The 23,775-nt window shown below is 39.4% G+C and overlaps 1 protein-coding gene across 4 annotated transcripts in view; it reads right to left on the reverse strand.

Moving 5' to 3' along the window:
* GLI2 (GLI family zinc finger 2) overlaps nucleotides 1-23,775 on the reverse strand; it is a 316,230-nt gene that overhangs the window by 253,840 nt on the left and 38,615 nt on the right. For 2 of the 4 annotated variants that reach the window (XM_032216311.1, XM_032216302.1), the window contains exon 1: nucleotides 8,955-8,978. The exons of the other annotated variants lie outside the window; for them this stretch is intronic. In XM_032216311.1, coding sequence (XP_032072202.1) covers nucleotides 8,955-8,963 — 9 coding nt within the window. In that variant the 5' untranslated portion in view covers nucleotides 8,964-8,978. Of the gene's footprint in view, nucleotides 1-8,954; nucleotides 8,979-23,775 lie in introns of those variants that run through there. 4 annotated transcript variants of the gene reach the window in all.

The following is a 23,775-nucleotide window of genomic DNA, read 5'->3' on the forward strand; positions in this document are numbered from 1 at the left end:
GCCTCGGGCGTCGTAACGTATTTTCGTAATATCCATGCAATTCCAAGCACTGCAGCTTTTTGCATTTGACTGATGGTGATTTTGTCAATTTTTAACTGTTTTAAATATAATTCCAGTACTTTTGGAATAGCACCCAGTGTGCCAATTACCACTGGAATTACCACTGCTGGTTTGTGCCATAATCGTTGAACTTTGATTTTCAAGTCCTGGTATTTCGCGATTTTTTTCATATTCCTACTCATCGACCCTGCTATCACCTGGTATTGCGATGTCTATGATTGTAACCTTATTTTTCTCAACCAGTGTGATGTCTGGTGTATTATGCGCCAGTATTTTGTCCGTTTGTATGTGAAAATCCCACAAGATCTTGACCATCTGATTTTCAGTGACTTTTTCAGGCTTATGTTCCCACCAGTTTGTTGTTGTTTTAATATTATAATTTTTGCACAAATTCCAATGGATCATTTGTGCTACTGAATTATGCTGCAATTTATAATAATTCTGCGTGATTTTTTTTACAGCAGCTGAGTATGTGATCAACAATTTCATCAGCTTCTTTGCAAAGTCTGCATTTGGCATCATCAGAGGATTTTTCGATTTTGGCCTTAATGGCATTTGTGCGGATAGCTTGTTCTTGCGCAGCCAGGATTAGTGACTCTGTTTCTTTCTTTAATGTACCTGCTGTTAACCATAACCAAGTTTTTTCACTGTCCACTTTATCTTTTTTTTCCCAGAAATTGGCCATGCAATGCTTTGTTCTGCCAACTCTCCATTCTTGATTTTATCACATCTTTTCTGTATTTTTGTTTCGTCTGTTGGACCTTCAATAGATTTTTGTTCTTTACTTCGATTAATAGATGTTCTTGACTTTCTTTTAAATAATGAGCCAGTGCATGTTTTTCTTCTTCAACTATTTGCTTCACTTGTAATAATCCTTTGCCACCTGATTTTCGGGGCAGGTATAGTCTAGCAGTATCACCACATGGATGTAAACTATAGTGCATTGTCATTAGTTTCCTGGTTTTTCGGTCCAAAATGTACAAATCAGTTTGTGTCCAGTTAACTATATCACCTGTGTATCTTATAACTGGTATTGCCCAGGTATTTATGGCCTTGATTGTATTTCCACCATTCAATTTAGATTTCAAAATTTTCCTAACTCTGTTGATGTGCTCTCGCCTGACAATAGTTTTTACTTCTCCATGCTTGATGTTATCCAACTGCAGAATGCCTAAGTATTTGTAGGCTTCATTTTCATTGCATTTAATTAGTTGGCCATTGGGCATTTCAATTCCCTCACATGTAAGTGATTTTGCCCCTTTTTATGGATACAGTGGCGGATTTGTTTTGCCAAACTGCATTGAAATATCGGTGCTGAATACTCGGACTGTGTTTGTCAGTGATTGGATTTCTATTTCTGACTTTCCATAGAGTTTCAAATCATCCATATATAATAAATGCAAACTTTTTTCAGCTTCTTTGGCTGTTTGATAGCCTAATTTCATTTTTTTTAAGATTACTGATAGTGGGATCATCACGATGATGAAGAGAAGAGGTGAAAGTGAATCACCCTGGAAAATTCCTCACTTGATATTAACCATTCTGTAGATCTCATTCCCTACTGCCAACTCAGTTCTCCATTGTTTCATCGCCTTTTCAGTAAAGGATGTAATATTTTTGCTAATGCCAGTTGTTTCTAAGCATTTTATGATCCAACTATGTGGCAGTGAGTCAAATGCCTTTTTGTAATCAATCCAGACCATATTCAAGTTCGTTTTTCTGTTCTTACAATTTTCTAATATCATTTTATCAATTAGGAGCTGATCTTTTGTGCCCCTGCTCCTTCTTTTGTTGCCTTTTTGCTCTACTGGCAAGATGTTGTTTGTTTCCAAATAATCCATCATGTTATCTGCAATAATGCCTGTGAGTAATTTGAAGGTTGTTGGCAAGCATGTTATTGGTCTGTAGTTTTCAGGTGTTGTTCCTTTAGTTGCATCTTTCTGAATCAAGTGTGTTTTTCCAGTTGTCAACCATTCATCAATTTGACCATTTTGTAAAATTTCATTCAGTTGCCCTGGCCAATATTGCATGTAAACCGGTCAGATATTTGAGCCAGAAACCATGCAATTGGTCATTTCCAGGTGATGTCCAATTCTTTACTTTTTTTACTCAATTTTTGACCATCTCAGTTGTTATTTCTAATACTTGCATTTGTTTATTGCCAATGCTTTTCTCAAACTCATGTATCCACTTTGCTTCCTTATTGTAGTCCTTTGCATTTTCCCACAATTCTTTCCAGAATTCAACTGTGGCCTGCTTTTCTGGTTTTTCACTTTTGGTGTCACCATTCACATTAAGACTTTGATAAAAACGCCGTTGGTCTGATCGAAATTGCTGATTTTGTTTATATTGGATGATTCGTGCCTCATATCTTTCAATTTTTCTAGCTGTTGCTGTTATCCGCTGTTTTACAATCTCTACAGCTTCATTGATGTTTCTTGTATCCAATCTATATCTTTATTATTATTATTATTATTATTATTATTATTATTATTTGATCACCATCAATGTTATGAGTATTATTATTACTATTATTTCTTAAAATGAACTGCACCCAGACAATACACTGTTCATGTAGATACTGATGTTAAATAAAAAATAAAAAATCTTGGGGGGAGCTTATATGAATCCTATTAGCAGGAACTTGTGGATTGTGTAGAATCATTTCCTAGCTTCTTCTGAAGAGAGACTTTGGTGAGGTAAAGTATCAAATCTGTCCCTGAAGCAATCACATTTCATCCTAAAGGTATCTGCTCTTTAGCACAGAAGCTGCATGCAAGACAGTGTTGTGATGGGTGAAAATAATCTTGAGAGCAGGAGAAAGAGCTGTAGCCTATGCAACTGTCTGATGAGCCAACAGAATCTCTCCACTAATTACATCCTCTGGGTTAAAAAGCTCTAGATAAGGCGCAACCAATAGGTGCATTGGTCCAAACTATTTGTTTGGCATTTCTGGTAACCTAATCCATAATGGACATTTGGCTGAACCAGAACTAAAAAGATGATGATTCATGGATTGTAACAGCATAAATAACAGTTCGGTTATGGGAAGTATATCATGTCAAATGTGCAAATTCATTGGATAAACCAATGATGCTAGGAGTGGTTAGTGGAACAAGAGGTAAGTGCAAGTAAAGAACACACCAGCTTGATAACATCAAATTTGATACAAAGGTGAATATCCAACAATTGAAAGAAGCTGTGCTTGACAGAGTATTGTCTATAAAGTCACCAAGAGTGGGACATGACTGATGAGTTAAAAGAGGGGTATCAAACTGAAGGCCTCAGGCCAGATCCAACCCACAGGGTGCTTAGATCTAGCCCCTGGGGCTGTCCTGGAAAAAATGAAGGACCAACCTGCAGTGCTTCTGCTAATGAAAATGGAGCTTGTGAGGGCTGTGTGCGGCCCTCCCGAGCTTGGTTTTCACTGGCAGATGGTTGCAGGAGGTCATCCCAGCCAAAAACGGAGTTCGGGAGCCCATTTTCGCTGGCAGCGCACTCGGGCCCATGAATGAAGTCAACCTGGCCACACCCACCATGCCCCCCCCCCTGAGATCAAACATAACCCTGATGCAGCCCTCAATGAAATTGAGTTTGACACCCCTGGGTTAAAACAACGACAAAGATGGGAAGAACAGGAGGCTTCATTTATATTTGTAATTTTAAAAGGGGGTGAACAGTTACTATATTAGCCTATGCTCAGTTTGATGAAAGTTGGAAGCCACTTCTATATTACTGTCTTTGGGGGAGTGTTCCCCCTTTTCTTCACTATTTTTCTTTTTTTCCCTGCAAATTCTAAACTTTTCTTTTACTATTGTTTTCCCTTCCAGTTTAGTTGCATTAGCTTTTACTACATTAAAAAAAAAACCTCAATAAAATTAATACAAAAGAAAATTCAGTAGGAAGATGATGTTATCTCTAGCTCAGATGCCAACCAGACGAAAAGTACAGAGTGGTTGAAACCCCCCCCAAAACCTCTAGAGAGACTCAGCATCTGATCTGGAGCCAAAATTGGATCCCATATCTTCTTACTCTTCAGATCCTGAACAGGTTCCACTGACTCTAACCTCTAAGTGGCTTCAGTGCTACCACATGGTGGCATAGTTTACTGAGCATTGCAGGAGTGTTGAGCCTGGGCAAGAATAGATTAGCACCAGATGAAAGCTAACAAGTACCAGCTGAGCCCAGGAGAAAATTCATCAAGAAGACACACATGGATAGCAGACAGCTCACCGGAAACAACATACATGGCCATTTCCTGCATGCAGAAACATTAACTTTGATTTGACTGTTGGGGCTTCTTAACTATAGTTTCCCTTCAACTATTGTACTATACCAAAACAACTAATTTACAGATTGGATTTGAAATACTACCTCAGAATATACATACATACATACATACATACATACATACATACATACATACATACATACATACTGACTGACTGACTGACTGACTGACTGACTGACTGACTGACTGACTGACTGACTGAATGTGCTTAGTTATAGCCAGTTATATATATATATACGGACTGAATGTGTTTAGTTATAGCCAGTTAGAAAACATTTTCATTTTTCTCTGTCTTTACATCTATGAGACAGGAACCGGTTAACCAAGGCCTTGTAACCATTTTTCCCAGTAGCCTTGCCAAGATCTGAAGGTGGACCCAGGATGTGGAGCATAAAGTCTGAACCAGCTGGTTCATCAAGAATTGGCATATTAAAGAAAAAGAAACATCTTCTCCTCCAGTACTTAAAACTACTCTTAAGTACAGCAACTACAAAGAATGCAGCAAAAATCAAGAAATCAGCTTGATATGTATTTTAATTAGGTATAGAGGAAGTGGTCTTGATCGTTGGACAGATACAGCTATATGATATGCTTTTCAGCTTAGGGATACCAAGATCATAGTAATACCATATACAAACAGGAGGGAAGTGCCAAAAATTTGACTGAATTATTCCCATATAGTAGTGTGGCAGTCTAAGGTTACATAACTGGATACAGCCTATGAATTCTGTTTTATTGCGCTGATGAAGTTACATCTGCAAGCAAAGCCAGAGAGTATCAAGAGCTTCACTGTTGAAACTAAACTGAATTAAACTGAACTAAAATATTCACATGTCAAATAGTGGGGCACAAGTATATAAAGGTGCCATTTGCTTGATGATTTCATTGTGCGTGTGATTTTGACATCAAGCATTTTTGCTGTTCTTGTGATTGGAGCAGGGACGTGCAGTCACTAGAGGCAAGGGAGGCAGAGCCTTACCAGTCTCCTCAGGAAAAAGAAAGAAATTTAAATATTTTTTTAAAAATAATTAAAGCCAAGATAGTTGCTACCAGATTCCAGGTCACAGTGGCTTGGTGTCTGCTTAGTGTTAACCAAAGCAGGAGGCGAGAGAACTCGGGGCCTCCTTTGCTTCAGAGGAGAGAGGAGTGGGAGAGAAGGAGGAGGCTGGCTCTTTGCTGCAGACCTGGGCGCTTGGCGGCTCCCGCGATGCAAAGTGCCCCACCGTCCCCAATGCTGCCGCCCGCCCATTGCCCCGGCCTGCTTCTCCAGGCTCCGCCACTGGAAGTCCCGGATCGCCTCTGGGGGAAGGCTGAGTGAGAAGCGGAGCGAAGCTTCTCTGCGGCCTCCCGGCGCTGGGCAGAGGCTCTCGCAGGAGCGCGTGTCAGTGGCCGGCAGCCTGGAGCGGCCCGGTTGCGAGACAAGGGAGCGCTTAAAGCAGCCGCTGCCGCCGCCACCACCCCTCCTTTGCCCGGAGGGGTGGAGGCAGCAGCAGCGGCTGCTTTAAGCGCTGCCTTGTCTCGTAACCGGGGCCGCTCCGGGCCACCGGCCGCTGGCACGCACTCATGTAAGAGCCTCTGCGTAGCGCCGGGAGGCCGCGGAGAAGCTTCGCTCCGTTTCTCACTCAGCCTTGCCCCAGAGGTGATCCAGGACTTCCAGCGGCAGAGCTTGGAGAAGCAGCAGACGCAGGCTGGGGCAGCGCGGGGCGGCGGGGCACTTTGCATCGCGGGAGCCGCCAAGCATCTTTGCTGCAGACCCAGGCGCTTGGTTGCTCCCGCGATGCAAATCCCCCCCCCCCGCCGAGGCCGACCGCTGCCCTGCTGAGCTGCTTCGCAAAAGGATGCCCAGCTGAGCCTCACCAGGTATAAACTTCACTGCACGCCACTGGATTGGAGATACGCTTTCAATGTATCAAGCAGCCTTAAAGTGAACCAAATTATCCTTCCATCTAGCCCTCTAATTAATAACACCTCTATGATTGGCATTTCAATTCACCAATCTTACTGGGAATAAACATTAGAGCTGCTGGCAAGCAATGCATTTGTTTTACTGCTATGAATGATAACCACTATGGCCCAAAGCTTCTCAGCTCCTCTTCTTCAATAGATGGGAAAAAACAGCATATAAACGTAAGCAAAGAATTTATCATAATCTAAGTGTCTGCCTAGTTAAAAAAAAAAACTCTCTGGTAGTTAAGCTACTTTATTTAATTCTTGCTAGAACCTTCAGGTATCTGAAGGAATGACTGGATACTCCAGACCTGAACTAGGCATATAATGCTGCTGAATGATGCTAGCTGTATTGCATACTTGAGGGTTTCCTGATGCTAGATAGGACACATATAGAAAAGTCACCTTGCCAGTCTCATTGACAAACTTGGTTTATCCTTATAAAACTGGAACCCTAATTTGTTACTTTACTTTTTTTTAAAAAAGAGAGAAAAGAAGAAGAAAATGACATTTTTCACCTGCTTATATGAAACCGGCCTCCACTGAATCAAGCTTAATTTCCAAGGACAACATGGTGGATGTGAGTATGTAATTCTCCTGGCAAACAATGTAGAAGTGGACTTGCCATGATTTTATTTCCTAACATCGTGGAATGTTAAACAATGTTCCAATTTAGTCTAAAGACTTGGTATTCCTGAAGATCTCCCATCTAAGAAATTATCCTGGTTAGCTTTTCTCAAGATCAGTCAAGGTTGGCCAGGTTTTCTTTCTACAGTGACCATGAGAATATCCCCTTCTCCCACCCCCCAATAAAAAAAATGTGATAGAAATCCCTATCTTGCTTGCCTCATGCTTGTAAACATAAAGTGCTTGTCAAGAAGTTTCTAGTTCTCACTTTTCATAATAGGTATTCATCTTTGTCTAACATCCTAACTTTAAGCTTGTAATGCCTTTTTATTAAATACCTACTTTTTGTCATATGAACAATGGTATCTTTATAACATACAAGTCTATCCGCTGATGTTTATGTGCAGAGTTTTTCCATGGTCGTGTGCCAGATGCAATTTATAAGCTCAGCAACAGATTGATTGCAGGGGAGAACCATTTGGCGCTGAAAAATCCAAATGGAAATCTTACCTATTCGGAAATTATATAACAGATGAACACTTTATGCAATGTCTGAATTTTCCCTCCAGTCATAACTCAAAGTAAGAACTCTTGGTTCCATTACTAAGCCTGTTCATCTGTGTGACTTTCTCTGCAGGCAGAAAGTGTGATTGTTGTGTTTGGGAATTGAAATATTCCACAGTGATGTTAACATGTTCAGAAACGCCCAGGATCTCAGTAAGGAAACTGCTGTATGATTTTGCCCTGGATGACTCTGGTATTTTAACAGCTGCATTACATACACTGAAATAAAGCTAAATGAGACCTAAATAAACCAACCAACTGTGGAAAAGAAAGGTATTTTAAACACTTCTTTAAGTGTAGTGATCTTGGTATTCCTTTAACGGTCAAAATAGCTGTCTGATGACTGAAGCACATTGAATATTGCAGGAGGCAAAACTATCTAAAAAGGTGGCCAGTATATGTATTTGTCCGGAAAAACAAACACTGTATATTTGTTACTGGAATGTGCTCTGGTCTAACATACTCAACATACATGTAACACACTCAATCTATATACATTTGCACAAAGATATAGTGGCAATTTTACCAGTAACTAACCTGAAATTTCCTTTTTCCCCCCCTTAACCAGTTGTTTCATGAAGCTAAAAATGTGCAATATAATTTATCTGATCCAACCTATACAATTACATTTACAGAAGGAAAAAAGGGAAGGGGCAAAGAAAAAAAAGACTTTTTGAGCCCTATGCTATTTTCCACCCACACATATAGCTGCACATATGAGACTTCAGATACCGAATCCACAATACACATACACATCTTGCAGATTCCATTGGGTTAAATACATCTTGAAGGCTGGGTGACATCAATAACACTTAACAAAAGTGTTACACACAAAAACATTGCTTGATTTTGGCCCTATTTAAAGCCTTTGCTTAAGACCTTTTCTCCTATGGATTGATCTCAATTTTCTGCTCTGGGTATGTTGAGTAGGAATTCTGGAAGTTTCATTCCTCATACTTCTGGAGGCATGCTCTAGTGAAAGATTGGGAATCAGCCAAGAAAGCTCTAAAGGAGGATTGGGAATCAGTTCATTGTTCATGTATTCTCTTCCCTTTTCTCTTTTCTTGAAAAGGCAAGTGAAACAATCGGAGGACTTCAATTAATCCACATGAAGAAATACTACACGCCAGTACTTTACAATAGACAAGAAGAAGAGTGAAACAAGGGAAGAACAAAACATATAACAGTAAGTAATGAAAGTGGACAGAACCAGCACATTCATGGTACTATAATCCAGAGTCTCTTGATGACTTGAAGAGTGGAAATGCATGACAGAGAAACGAAGGTGATGCTTCGCCCAGCATATGTAAATTACGGAAATTGCTACTATAAAATTGGTGCACCAAATAAAGAAAAAGAAATGAATGGAATGATCGGCTATTAACCTAGAAAGTTATGTGTTACATCCAGTATCAGAGTGATGTGAAGCCAACCTGCCTTCAGGGGATTTCAATGTGACAGCTACCTGTGACATAGACTGCAGACATTCGTGTCAATATCTTCTCTGTCTCAAACAGGATCTTCCTGAAGAAGGATGCTTATCTTAGTAGGTAACAAAAGGAGGTCCCATAGCCTCTTCCCTTCTGTAGAGGAAAAGGATTTTTGCCTTTTAAAACATCATGGTGTGAAGTAATAGATGAGGACTAGGAAAAATATACCGTACACACTCCTGAGAGTCTGATTAGAGATTGAAATATATGAGAATATGGAAGATCTGAGGAGCAAGGAAGAAGCTTTGTTCCAATGATCCATTCATCTCTAAGGAATAAGTAACAAGTCTGAGCTAGAAAAACCAAGTAAGGTTACTTTTATCTTGAAATGTGTGGAGCTACTTAGGCTTTACGGTCTTTGATACACACTGTCTCTGATGTACATTTTCTCTCTGTAAACTCAGCGATTGTGTGTTCTGAGTAACAGATAAATACCATTGTATGGTCTGCTGAGAGTCTTACCTTTTCTTGTGCATTTGTTTGCACTGGAAATTCTCGTGAGATCCTACTGGCAGTTCTCACAGCTCTCCAATTTTACTTTTTCCACCATTGACAATTTTTGCATGTGACTAATTAAAAAGTGTTATGTTTCCCTCTTTTAGAAAAAGTCAAATTTTGTCTATATCTTGTGGGATTACTCTATTTCCCAAAGGAGGAAGGACACATTTTCCTAGCTACACATTCCCATACTACACACCCAAGAGGTTGTGCTATCTATCTATCTATCTATCTATCTATCTATCTATCTATCTATCTATCTATCTATCTATCATCTATCCTTCTATCCTTCCTTCCTTCCTTTCTTCCTTCTTTCCTTCCTTTCTTACTCCACTTCTTCCTATCACACAAAAGTGTGGAATTTATTGATTTAATTTAATTTGATGGCTTATGTATCTCACCTGCCATAGTTCAGGGCAGGATGGAAGATAAAGTCAGCCCCCTAAAATTGAGGGAACTATACCAAGCAGCCATTGGCTGCATTCACTTACCTTCCCTACTGGTTTGCAAATGGGAGCACGCTCATGCATTACGTCAGGGCAGGTGGGCAGAGCCTCTCGCCGTCACCATTACCGGTTCCCCTGAATCGGAGAGAACCAGCTGAATACCACCTCTGCAAGCAGCTCTGCCAAAGCAGAAAGGTGGAGCCAGATTGTGTAGCTCAAAAAGGTTTCTCAAAGAGGTTGAAGACTTCAAAAAAAAAATGTATCCTAAAGGCTCAACGAAGCAACACAGAGATGGTTATTTGGATCACTGGAGAACATAACTGGAACAATGCTAATGTGTTTGTCTCCTGCTTCTGAGTTTCTCAGAGGCAAGTTGTTTGGCACCATGGAAAAAAATTAACTGGACCAAATAAGCCTTTGGTTCATCCAGCTTTATTTTAAAGGAAAAGAAAGTTTTTTACCTTGGTCTGTGGGAGCCATTGGCAGTGTTTGGTATTTAACAATAAACATAGATTAAATTTAAATTAGGAAGTAATTCATCAAGTTACAGTCACAAAGAGGGGAAGGGGTAAAAAATGAAGAGAGAATTATATTCATCTTTTCATATGAAATATGGAAATGATTAAATATCTTAGGTCAGCTTACCCTTTTTCAAGGCATGAGTATATTCTTCATTCAAAATACAATTTAATCCAATTTTTATTTTTTAAAAGCTAGCATACGGGTAAGTAGTGATAAATTACCACTTTCTGCAAAGCCAAACTCTTTATTTTCATTTCTTTTTAATCTATCATTTATCACTGACTTCCTTTGCATAAAACAAAGTTTGAGCCAAATGTTTTACTATTGACTCAACACAGTGGCTTTACACACACACACACACACACACACACACACACACACACACACACACGATCTTGTACTGGTACCAAATTCATATCTTCGTCTCTTCCTGCACTGCACTGCCCACCATCCTAGTGAAGCCAACACAAATCTGATTTGACACATTACAGCAAAATAGGCCTTTCCTAATTTATTTCTATTACCAGCTTCTGCTAGGTGCCAATTTTAAAGAAAAGTATTTTTCTCTACACATTACTATCAATGTCCAGTTCAGAAGCCAAAAATACTGGTTGCATTTGTACAAAACGTTAAACCTTTATATAGCACTGCAAGACTGAATGAAAGCAAGATTTTACCATCAAGCTCTTTCCTTCTTTGAAGAGGTTCTAACTTTTACATGGGTCGTGAAAATTTATCACAGCTTTTTGTTATGTCCTAATCCAGACTGCAATGTGAATAGCCTTAACTATGGTTATTTGAAACAAACCAGTTTCAACCCTTAATTTAAGAATCTGGCTTGCTTTCATCAAACATATTTACAATTCAATGCTACATAAGGTTTAAATATGAAACTAAATTTTGTTTAATCTAAACCAGAACTTCAAGCTTTCAATCTTTTTCTTTCTGCCATTTCAGAGAAGCACTGAAAAAAATGCAAGACCACGAGAGCTAAGGCTCTCTGTTCTATGAAAAAGCAGGCTAGCATGTCACTAAATTAAATTGGCTTAATTTCGAAAACAGTGGTTGGCTGCATAGGATCTATAGGGAATAATGACTTCACTATTTTGCTGGACCTCTTACTGCTTTCTGGGGGCCCTCTGATTTTTTCGTTTATCCAGTTTCTGTAATTATTTTTATATTTACTGTTTTTCTTAGTTTTAAACTTCAGTGTGTTGTTAGCTGCTTTGAAAAGCTTACTTGAAGGGGAAAACTGAAATTATTTTTAGAAATATTTTACTGCCTTTAGCATACATAAAATAAAAAGTCAGACGAGAAGTACAAAAGTACAACTAAGATGTAGCAAAAGAAAAATGAACGGACAACACGATAAAAATTCACACACACACACACACACACACACGAATGACATGAGTTTTACACACCAAATTAAACCACTATTCCAAAAGATTTTAGTTCATTTTTGTCTGCATAAATATGAAATAGGTTCATAGAAAATAAACATATACCCCACAATCTCAGATTTTAAATCAAGTAGATCTTTCCAATATATAGATAGTCCTCAACATACGATGGTAATGGAGCTTACCAATTGCAGCCATATGTTATGTTGATAAAATGGGTTGGTCACATGACCAATCCAACTTTACATAGCAGTTATTAAGTGAATGTGGCAATCGTAAAGCAAACACTATGGTTGTTAGGAGAATCAATGGTTTTCAACGGGCACAGTTTTGCCAAAAACCAGGAAGTCCGTTTTCAGCAAAACCACCATAAAATGTGGTCATGTAATCATGGGACACTACAAACTGCTGTAAATGTGGTCAGGTTACTGAGTGCCTGATGTTCAGTCATGTGACCATGGAGGGAGCTCAACTGTCAGAACTTTGAATCCGGGTCATAGCTTCTAACTTTTGGGTCGGTCATAACTTCTAACAGTTGCTAAGTGACTAGTCATAAGTCAAAGACTGACTGTAAAGCTAACTTTTTAGCTATGGTGCATATACAATAGGTCCAGATTCCTTCAAACATAGAAAAGTTCCCAATTTTGAGTATATACTTCACATTTACATCTTTAACCTTTTAGTGCTCCTCCAAGCAGCCTATTAACAAATTTGTAAATGTTAAATTGGAGCTATGCTACATAAATAAATGTACAAACTACTCTTAACTCAAGAAATGTTTCCAACCTTAATTATTCAATTCTTGAATTCTTATTTCAATTGGTATCCATGGTAGGTTAGTAGATATAAGTGTAAAGCCGCACTTTATCTAGCTATGCTCCATGTGTGGGACTTGTGAGCAAAAGGACTACTGTGGAAATGTGTCCTTATTCCCTTTGACATGACACAGCTTTTGTGCATGGAGAAGATATCAAAGAGAACCATCACTTGGAGAACAACTTTAGATATTTGTGAGGATATCTAATTGATTTCCTGCATTTTTCAGATGTATGGATGTCTAGGATTAAAGACATTCAACAAATCTTTCATAGAATAGAATCACTGAGTTGGAAGGGTCCTCAGAGGTCAAACCCAACCTCCTGCACACTGCAGAATTCACTAACTATTCTCAACAGATGAGCATCAAGCCTTCATCTGAAAATCTCCAGTCAAGAGGAAGAAACCAAAAGATATCAATGTCTTTTTAAATTGGAGTGTACAGAACTGAACACAATACTCCAAGTGAAGACTGACCAAGAGAGAATATAGTGGGATAATTACTTTGTCATTTTTTTTGTCTTTTCACAGAAGCAAATAGTTGTTTTGGTTGCTCCCCTTTCTCTGCAACTTTCCTTATAACATCAGGCAGGAAAGATACGTAAGTGATTTAACCTATGGCAATGCAACTTCTAACCCTCTACATGGAACACTGTGTAATCCTAAATGTAGAAGTCCACATTAAAATATGGACAATTAATGTTGGTGAATGAGCGTGGGGAGCCACATTTTCTCTCTGTTATTAGTTCCTCTCCTCCCCCTTCTGAAATAGGTGGGAAGGTCATGAGATATAGGCATCTTGCATTTGAACAAAGAAAGTTATATTTATGCTTTCAAAGTCATGCTTTTATCATCAAAGATTCTCTTTCTCCTACACATAATTTTAATGAGAAGAACTGTCAGAGCAGATACAGTCAAGGTGGCTGTACATTCCTCAGAACCAAAGTCAAGATGCCATGAAAAGATACAAGAAAATGTTGTCTAAGAATTCCCTGGCATCAAAAAATGATAAACCAAAGATGCTGGCATGTTACTGTTAACAAGGTTATCAGCAGTAGTTTCACTCCTTCTGAATACCTACTACAAAGTTTCCCAACTTTGGCAATCTCCAGAGGTGTGGACTTTTACTCCTAGAATTCTCAGCTGGTCATGCTGGTTGGGGAATTCTGAGAGTTGAAGTCCCAAGATTTCTACTTGGCCCAAAGAAAGCCAAACTATATCCTTGCTCTTGGAATTTAGATAAACTTTGAGATGAGGCCTTTCCCAGGACACTCTTGCAAATCACCTTCACACATTCCGCATAACACTGCATCGCACTCAGAGTTCTGTACTTCTGAAGCACCTAAGAAAGTTGGACTGGATGAAGAGGTTGATGAAAGCCATTATGAGCATGGCTTGCTTGCTGGTTGCTTAAGGAAAAAAAGTATTCCAAAATAACAGAAAGACAGACAGCACCGACAGAATGGAAATCCACACGCGATTCTCACCAGGAGGTAAATTTAAAACAGAGGTGTCCAATCTGGGGAACTTTTTAACACTTGTGGACTTCAACATGGCTGGCTGAAGAATTCTGGGAGTTGAAGTCCACAATTCCACATGTCTTAAAGTTGCCAAGGTTGGACACCCCTCATTTAAACCCTAAAGAGAGGGAGAATGAGGAAAATATTTTAGGATTTACCAGTCAATGGGAAAAATAGGGATGTACATCGTGCCACTATCTTTTCCTTTCAAAAAGTTGTTTTCCACATAAATATTCAAAAAAGCAACACAAAGAGAGAGGGAGGGAGGGAGGAAGAGGGAGGGAGGAAGAAAGAGAGAGGGAGGGAGAGAGATTTACTCCTATGAAAGAACTCTGGGCCAAAGAATTCTCCCCCATAGAAGATACATCTCCTCAGGATCCCCGTCAGCCCACAGTGTAATTGGATCTGTTCGTTTCACTTGCTTTATGCTCTGAGGTGAGGCATGCTGTCAGTATTTCCATTACACCCCTAGCACCCTGGCTCAAACAAAAATCCAGAATAACAGACCTGGAGGGCGTTTTTTCCAACTTAAAGCAAAGTTGGCTAGAAGCCATTTGGCACTTGATCCTGTGTCATTATAATAATATTGCAAACTAGGCATTTTTTTTCTCGTTTAGCTCTCCGTTTACTTCAGGCTGCAAAATATCTAGGAAGCTTTGACATGCGAGACTTTTCATCCTGTATTTTATAACCAGTGACTAGATACAAATGGCAAAAGACTATAGTTTAGCACACCATGGAGATCTTAGAACAATAAAATGGAAGAGCTGGGAGAAGCCATGAGAATCATCTAGTGTCCAAACCTCTGGTCAGTGCAAGGATCCAGATGCACCACGCATTCACTGCTGGTTGCATTTGTGTTTGAATAGGAAACTAATTTGGATGTGTATAAATGGTCCATTAAGCCAAATGCAGACTTCTAATTATGTGATGAAGCTTTTACACATATCCTTCTCTGATCTCCTAAGTAGCTGGCAAAATAAAGAGGCTTACAACAGACGTACCAATGAATTATCATATGTGGTTAGCATATGCTTTCACTAGGATGGAAGGGACCTGCTTTGAAACTGCTTAAGCTTTTGGACCATCATCTTGGTCCTTGTAATTGTGGCCATTAAAACTTCCTTGTGGTTACATGATTATGATTTGGGCACGTAGCAACCAGTTCACTGTCACGACATTACTGTATCCTGTGAGCATATGATCACCATTTGTGGCCTTCACTCACAACTTCTAACAAAGCAAAGTCCACGGGAAAACTGGCAGGAGGCTGCAAATGGTAAGCATGTGACTATGGACTGCAACTGTATAGAATTCATCTAATAATGGTAACTGGGACTTCTGGAACTGCTCTCATAAGACAGCATGATCATGTGACATTGTGCCTTATGACTGTGTCACAGGAACAGAGTCCCCAAGCCTAATTTCTGTTGGTAAATGAGGATTAGCTGTAGAGTTTCCAGAATTCTCTGACAGTAGCTGAGCATTAGGACACAGTCTGCCAAATACATCTGAAGAGACTCAGATTGTGCAAGGCTCTTCTTTGTTATCAGGAAGTATTCCTATTGTGACTGAAGACTTGTTTGAATTTAGTGAATAAATGAGAAGGGTCAATGGTTTAGAAGCATTACTTTAAAACAGGGGTGTCAAACTGGTGGCCCGTGGACCACATGCGTCACACGCAGGACAGGCCCATCCCAGCTCCGCAAAGGGAAAAGAACACTGCGATACATTATGTGACAGCAACATGACGCTACAAGTTTGACACCCATGCCTTAAAACATCCAAATTAACTGGCAAAATGAAGACAGAAAATCCCGTAATTTTACAAATCTTACAGTCTTATGGTTGCCCCTGTAAATAAGGAAAGCAAGGTCTCATAAAGGAAGTTATGTAGGAAATCATTTAATTGAGTACACCTGTGGCGTATTCAACTCATTAGAATATAAATATTAATTGAGGCCACAGCTTCATTCATCCAACTGTCTGGGCAACTGTTAACCAGCTGTATGCGCTTGAGAAAGCTGACAAGCTGTGACAGGAAAGTGATATGGCGTTTCCATTGTTGCACTTGTGTACCAAGTGCAGAAGACACGCTGCCTTGTTCTCAAGAGGTAATCTACAATCCTCAAGACCAGTAGCCGCTAAAAGATCAGTCCACTATTCATTTGTCCTCTACCCTTTTAATTCCACTTAAAAGTGTAGATCATCGCTTTTTGTCATTAGAATGAATTCTATAGCTTGATTATGTGTTGTGTGGAGAAGTGTTTCTTTTCATTGCTTCCAAGTCTCCATGCATTTATGTCCAGTGGCTGATGAGTACAGGGGCAGGCACTGTTTATGTAAGAGAATAAACTGCTCTATTCACTACACACACACACACACACACACACACACACACATACACAAACACAATTTATGATTTTACTTAGTACTGTCATATGTCTTTGAACTAAAAACACAAACACACATACACAATTGGTTTTCCTCGTGATTTAATGTCCTAACAATTTAAATGGCTTTTCCTCATGTTTTAGACAGAAGCCTGCTGTATTCTTAGTAGGAGAAATTAAAGAACTGAACTGAGATTATTTGACAGAACAAAGATGTGTCTTGGCATTGAGTAAAGCTGCCTGGCCTTCTACCCGTGTCTGATTTTGAACTTGCAAATGGTATCTCAAGGATAGCTGGCCAGATAAGGAGTAAGAGACAACAATTAAAAAGCAGGGAAATGAAAGTTTATCATTTGCTTTTAAAAAAGGGAATTTGCATCTATTTCAAGAAAAAAAATCTGCCCTTGTAGAATACTAAATTTTCTTCTGAGTGCTATAATTCCAAATAGATGATAAACTTCTGTTACTCTCCTAGCTAGTCATTAACACACACCTCTTTCACAGCTAATGCCTCATTAAAATGATTTCCAGAGTTAAACCTTATATTCCTAATGTAAGTGACATGGGAGATAATTATTAAATGTCACTTTTGGAAATCAATTCATTAGTATGAGTTGAGCTGTCTTGCATCCATTCAAGAGTATGTATCCCAATTAAAAATAAATTGCAACATGATCAGTCAAAGCAAACTGATTATGTTTTGTCTTCTACAGATGCCTTCAAGCAGGAAAAAGGCAATAGATACAGCAAAGGGGGAAAGGAAAGATTAAGAGCAACATAAATATTTACATGTTCAGTTATTCTGGGATAACAGCTTCCAAACTAATTCAGGTCCCTGATTTGTTAACCCAATAAAAGAGGGTTAATCTGAATCAAGTGAGAAATGTAACCCGGTTTTCATCTCCCAATGTGATTGTGTAACCCAGGCCAGCATAAACACATTTCTCTGATTTAGCAGATGGACCTCATGAACCAAAATCTTTATTGTCTGACCTGGCAACTTAAGGAATAACTTTCAGGGCCAGGCTGGACATATCCTAAGAGATTCACAGTTGCCAATAATGACTTTCCTTCCTTTTGAGAGGGGAATAATGGGTTTTATGTTTAGGAACCATAGGTGAGAGAAGCAGTGGGTTAGACGGGGAGGGGTCAATGGCCATTCCATACCCAGATGACTTTGAGGTTGTCTCCTAACATACATGCTAAAAATGGTATGGCCCTATGATGCATCTTGCTTTGAAGCAAGATTGAGGGAAGACTAGGCAGATGGAACTGTATAATGCCTCTTCCTATTCCTGCTCAGTAGATTTAGATTTTTGATGTATATAATCAGCGTTCTCTAGACATAACACAAATTAAAAGTATATTCTTCCTTGAAGTGAGCTCGATTCATATTGTTTTCTTGGCAAAAGCATAGAAACAATAAGAACCATGCAAAGGAAGAAGTGTAAATGACTCAGATTTCCCTGCTTCCTCTGTTTAAAATCTAAACTAGTTCTAGGTCAGCATCCATTTAAATGGATGCAATGGAAATATACCTTTAATTGTGTATTATTTCCTGTTCAAAAGACCAGCCAAAAGTCTCACCATAAGAAGCTAAAATAAATGCAGTAGAAGGGATGTTTCTCAAGACCAAGCAAGGAGAGGAACTGGGTGAAGGGCAGTTTTGCAAGGGAGTTTAGCAGTGGAAAAAATAAGTCAGCAACAGACAGATCCCACCAAAACAACAGATTCAGAGGAAGGAATTGAATGCTCTTTGCTTCCTTGCCAGAGTTATATTCTAATTATGCATGATGTAAATATGAAAGGACTGTTGAGTAGCTTTCCTTATTAGATAAGCAGAATAAGAGCTCTGAGGAAGACAGAGCATAGCAAGTTCTCTAAGAGCATTGGAGATGGAAAGAAGCTCCCAAGTTGAAAGGATATACTTTTGAGCACAGGAACAGCAAACATTTTGGGGAAAAGGGATGAATCCACAATAGCCTAAATGGAAGAAAATTGGTTGCTAGAAATTGTGTGGGCAAACTCTGACTATTACCATCCACACCACCACACCAACACTTCTTTGTAGGTGTTTTATAAGGAGAAGCCCCATCTCCTCAAAACTAGTAGAAAGGAGATAATAGTCAGTGTTTAAGCACCTCCCTCTTCTGTTTTCTGGATTTAATGATATCTTTCTTGAAGAGCTGCAGCTGGGCTGCAGGATACAAGTTCATAGGAGGTTATTCTGCTCCAGACATTATCATTAGCAGGATAAATAAACATGTTAGACCAGACTTGCCCCCTTTCCCCCCACGGCTCAAATGTAATGACCTTCTGAATCCTCTCAGTAGTAGGAAAAGTCAAAAGGAACCACAGAACTAATTTTACCTATGCACGTTGTTAACTAGCAGTCTCCTCAACCCAACTCAACCCCCACATACAAACACTTTTTGTACTCTAGCCCTAATGCACAACATAATAGGTTTTCTCTCAGGTCTCAATGAAATGTTTAATAACAGAGAACTTTGATGATAGCTGATCTGCCTTTACTTTCTCTAAATGCACAATAGACTTTTTCTGCTGTGCTGTAAAATATTTAAACATATCTTAAGTCACAAGTGGAAATCAGAGGTGGGTTGCTGCCGGTTCGGACCGGTTCAGCCAAAAAGGTAGTGGAATTCAGGCCTGGGTCACAGAACCGGCAGCCATCCAGGCCTGCCACGCCCCTAAACTGGTTCCCTTGCTGCTGCTGAGCACTGCCATTTGGGTTTTTTTTAGTGACTGCGCATGCGCAGTTCACTGTAAATTGTTCTGTGAATGCATGAAAAACAATTTACACTGAGCAGTGCACACGCGTGCAGCACGGGCATTGCGTGTGGGTTGCAAACCAGTAGTAAGATTGGCAGCAACTCACCCCTGGTGAAAATGTATTGGTTTCTCATAAAACTAGCACTAGTGATATAGTAGAAAAGTTGGTAGGAACTGGGGCAGTATGTTTCAGAAAGCATGTACAGTGTGAGCTATAAATCTCAAGTTCTCACTTAACATAGAGCCGAGGTGGCGCAGTGGTTAAATGCAGCACTGCAGGCTACTTCAGCTGACTGCAGTTCTGCAGTTCGGCTGTTCAAATCTCACCGGCTCAGGGTTGACTCAGCCTTCCATCCTTCCGAGGTGGGTAAAATGAGGACCCGGATTGTTGTTGGGGGCAATATGCTGACTCTGTAAACCGCTTAGAGAGGGCTGAAAGCCCTATGAAGCGGTATATAAGTCTAACTGCTATTGCTATTACCCCTATTTGGCAGCCTTCCCTTTGCTCATTACCAGCCTTGTGCCACTGTTATTACTTTCACAAAACTCAACACATATGATTGCTGATATTCTGTCTCTGAACTGCCACAATAGGTGGCACAATAGGTGAAGCCAACAGCTTTATTGGTGGATATTAGCTTCCTTGCCCAATTTTTGCTCTAAATTATCAATTCTAGAGAGAGTAGAACACATCATGGTTATCTAATCTTTGGCTGGAACAGTTATAACCCTAAAATGTAGGTTTCTCAGGTAGTGAAATTGGTTATTTAGACCACTGAGTTCAACTCTTTACTCAATATTGCCATATTTGAACTATCTAGCTTCTGCTTGAATACAGAGAAGGGATCAGTGCCTCTCTGGGTACGTAGATAAAGATTCTCAATCATCCAGGTAAAGTTGCCTGAAGGTTGTAGTCCAATGTGCAGGACTACAAAATAGTCAATTGAAGTCATCAGAAGGCAGATTGTCATAACATACTGTATTAATGACTTTCTATCAATAAGAGCTTTTCACAATGGAAAAAATTACCAAATCACGCAGAGAGGCACTGTGTCATGGCAACTAGACGTATTTTCTTGCTAGTTTGAGATGTTTCACTGCTCACCCAAACAGCTTCGTCAATCAGAGCAAAGTTAATTAGTTCGTTGGTTTAGAATATAAATCCAGTTACCATGACTCAACCTCCAGACAACTTTACTTGGATGACTGAGAATCTTTATCAACATTTGGGGGTGGAGGAGGTTGGTGTGGGAGGAGTTGATACATTCCAACAACTCTCTACCTAACTAACTTGTTCTGACTGTTGAAGCTGTTTGGATAATCAGCAAAACATCTCAAACTAACAAGATAATCAGCCTAGTTGCCAGGACTCAGCACCTCCCTGGGTGATTTAGTAACTTTTTTCCATTGTGAAAAGCTCTTATTGATAGAAAATCTCTAATATTTTATGACAATCTGCCTTTGTATGACTTCACTTGACTATTTTGTAGTCCTGCACTTTGGAATAACACAGGTCTTTATCATTTTCTATATGATACTCTTTCAGTTATTTTGAAGATTGCTCTCTTATGAACCCTCAGGCTTTTTGATCCAAACATGTCCAATTTCTTCAGGCTTTCTTCATAGGGCCTTGTGTCTTCTTCCCTGATCCTTTTTGACTTTTTTTCAATCTGTCGGAATCCTTAAAATGTGCCCTGAACTGAACAGATATTCAAATTGGAATCAATGCAAAATTAAATGGAAATTTTACTCCCATGATTTGGAAATGAAAGTTTTCTTAATGAAGCCAAAAATGGTGCCTGTTTATGAAGCTACATCATACAGATGAATCATATTTATACTGCTAGCTTATTATCTTTAGGAGTAAATTAAATGTTAACAAGAAATTAGGATATCTCAATGAGAATGAATTGATTTGCATTTGGGAATTATTGGAACTTCTGATAGAATGTATATGAAGAATACTAGGCTTGCAACTCCAGAGGATGGTAGAGGACAGGAAGGCTTGGAGGATGGGGCCCATGGGCTCACGATGGGTCGGAAATGACTTCGCAACTAACAACAAGAAGGATTGTCTCAAAGATGCTTTCTTTCAAAAGGCAACTGAACTTTCTTGTTTTCTTTGAAGATGTTTTGCTTCTCATCCAAGAAGCTTCTTCAGTTCAGTTCAGTTCTTCATGAACGGAAGACACTTCTTGGACATTTCTTGGATAATAAGTGAAACATCTTCTACATGGGGCTGCCCCTGAAGAGTGTTCGAAGACTTCAGTTAGTCCAGAATGCAGCTGCGCGAGCGATTGTGGGTGTACCTAGATACACCCATGTTACACCTATCCTCCGTGAGCTGCACTGGCTACCCATTGGTCTCCGGACACACTTCAAGGTGCTAGTTGTTACTTTTAAAGTCCTACATGGTATCGGACCTGGCTACCTGAGAGACCGCCTCCTGCCAGTCACCTCCCAGAGACCTATAAGATCGCACAGACTAGGCCTCCTCTGGATTCCATCTGCCGGTCAATGTCGGCTGGCAACTCCCCGGGGAAGGGCCTTCTCTGTTGCTGCTCCGACCCTATGGAACGATCTTCCCATTGAGATCCGGACCCTTACTACCCTTCCGGCCTTCCGCAAAGCGACTAAGACCTGGCTGTTCCAGCAGGCCTGGGGCTGTTGATGTATCCAGCCCCATACTAAGTTATGAATGTTGTTGAATTTTTAATGTTTTTTTTATTTTTTGTATGTTCCCCCCCCCTCCCTTTTTTACTTGTAAGGCGCCCTGAGTCTCTTTGAAAGTGGGCGGCATACAAATTAACTAACTAACTAACTAACTAACTAACTAACTAACTAACTAAATAAATAAATAAATAAATAAATAAGAAATACAAGAAAGTCCAGTTGCCTTTTGAAAGAAAGCACCTTTGGGACAACTATGATGTGGGTGACTGAGAATCTCCATAGACATTAGGAAGCTATCTTAGAAGATGAGAAGATTTAGGAAACATCTGACTACTTTTCAAAAATCTTGATGCGGCCCATCTGTTTGGTTTCCCATGCTCAAAAAATGTGTCCTATTATTATTATGTTTTCCATATCTAAACATCCTTCCTTTTTCCATTCAATAGCTGTTGCAAAAATGCAAATATTCTCAGAAGCTAAATATTAAATTAAAAAGTACTATTGGTTTTTTTTGTGGGAATGATTTACTTTTACTGCAGGAGTTGAATTTCCTTGAGTTTCTTTGGCTCAAAATTTGAGAGGATTGGCTCAAAATACATAACACATTAAGTAAGATCAAGTATGATTGCAATTTTCATGACCATAGATAAATCCTTGAAAACATGAGGTGTGTGTGTGTGTGTATTCTTTTTATTTTTGAATTGAACGCCAAAGTATGAAGAACTGAGCTTTTAACATTGACCCCTTTCCCAGATGAATCATCTTGAATTGTTAATTCAGGCCTTTCTGGAACATTCGGGGTTGGCCACCGTGACACAGCCTAATCAAACAAATATTTGGGAGAGCTATATCGTCCTTGAACTGAACCCAACCTTTTTTGCCCAAATACCAGCTTTAAAGTGCTGAAGAACCCTGTGTGATAACTGATTAGTTCAACAGCCATGATTCACCCTTACAAAAGAGGAAAAGACAGGAAGCTGATTCCAGCTGTTAAAGGGAACGTGTCAAAAACTGACCAAGCCCCCCCCCCCCCCAAATAAAACCAACCCTCACATCAAGAGATCAGGTTTCTATTCTGTGGAGCTATCAACAGGATAGAAACAACTTTTTCAGATCCTGCCAAATTGTAGCCCTGTTTTGGAATACAAGTTTTTTTTGTTTTGATAAACTGCAGCTTGAAACCTCCCCACTCCCAATTTTCACATCAAGAAGTTTGGCTTAAACTGCTTTTAGGCCATAATGACTTCTAAACCATAGACAGCCAAAAAGAAAATAAAAAAGAAGGGAGAATCTCTACAAGGGAGGCTCAGGGACACATCATACTTGGACATCTGAACAGTTTCACGAAGGTCTGACTCAGGGACAGGCAGTATTTACTGATGGGAATAACACTGCCAAATAAGGTATAAAAACTGGAGAAAAGAGATAAAAATCTGATGTGAACCACAATTTGGAACCTATATTAAATTCTTCAGCATTGTACATCCCAAGACAACTCCAGAAACATTTTGGCATGAAGTTATTTGAATTAGTGATACAAGTCTGACCTATCTAAAGGGGGCAGCTAGAACTACATCTCGCTCAATTCAATAAAACAACATTCTTATAAATAACTCAAATCTTAATAGATTTCAGCACTTTTTCATCACTGAATAGCTAGTTGGCATGTTATATTTCTCACAAATATTATAAGCAACCCAGTCTGGCATTTATTTAGAAATAAATGTTACGAAGA

Source organism: Thamnophis elegans, chromosome 1, assembly GCF_009769535.1.
Source record: "Thamnophis elegans isolate rThaEle1 chromosome 1, rThaEle1.pri, whole genome shotgun sequence".
NCBI classification, from domain to species: domain Eukaryota; kingdom Metazoa; phylum Chordata; class Lepidosauria; order Squamata; family Colubridae; genus Thamnophis; species Thamnophis elegans.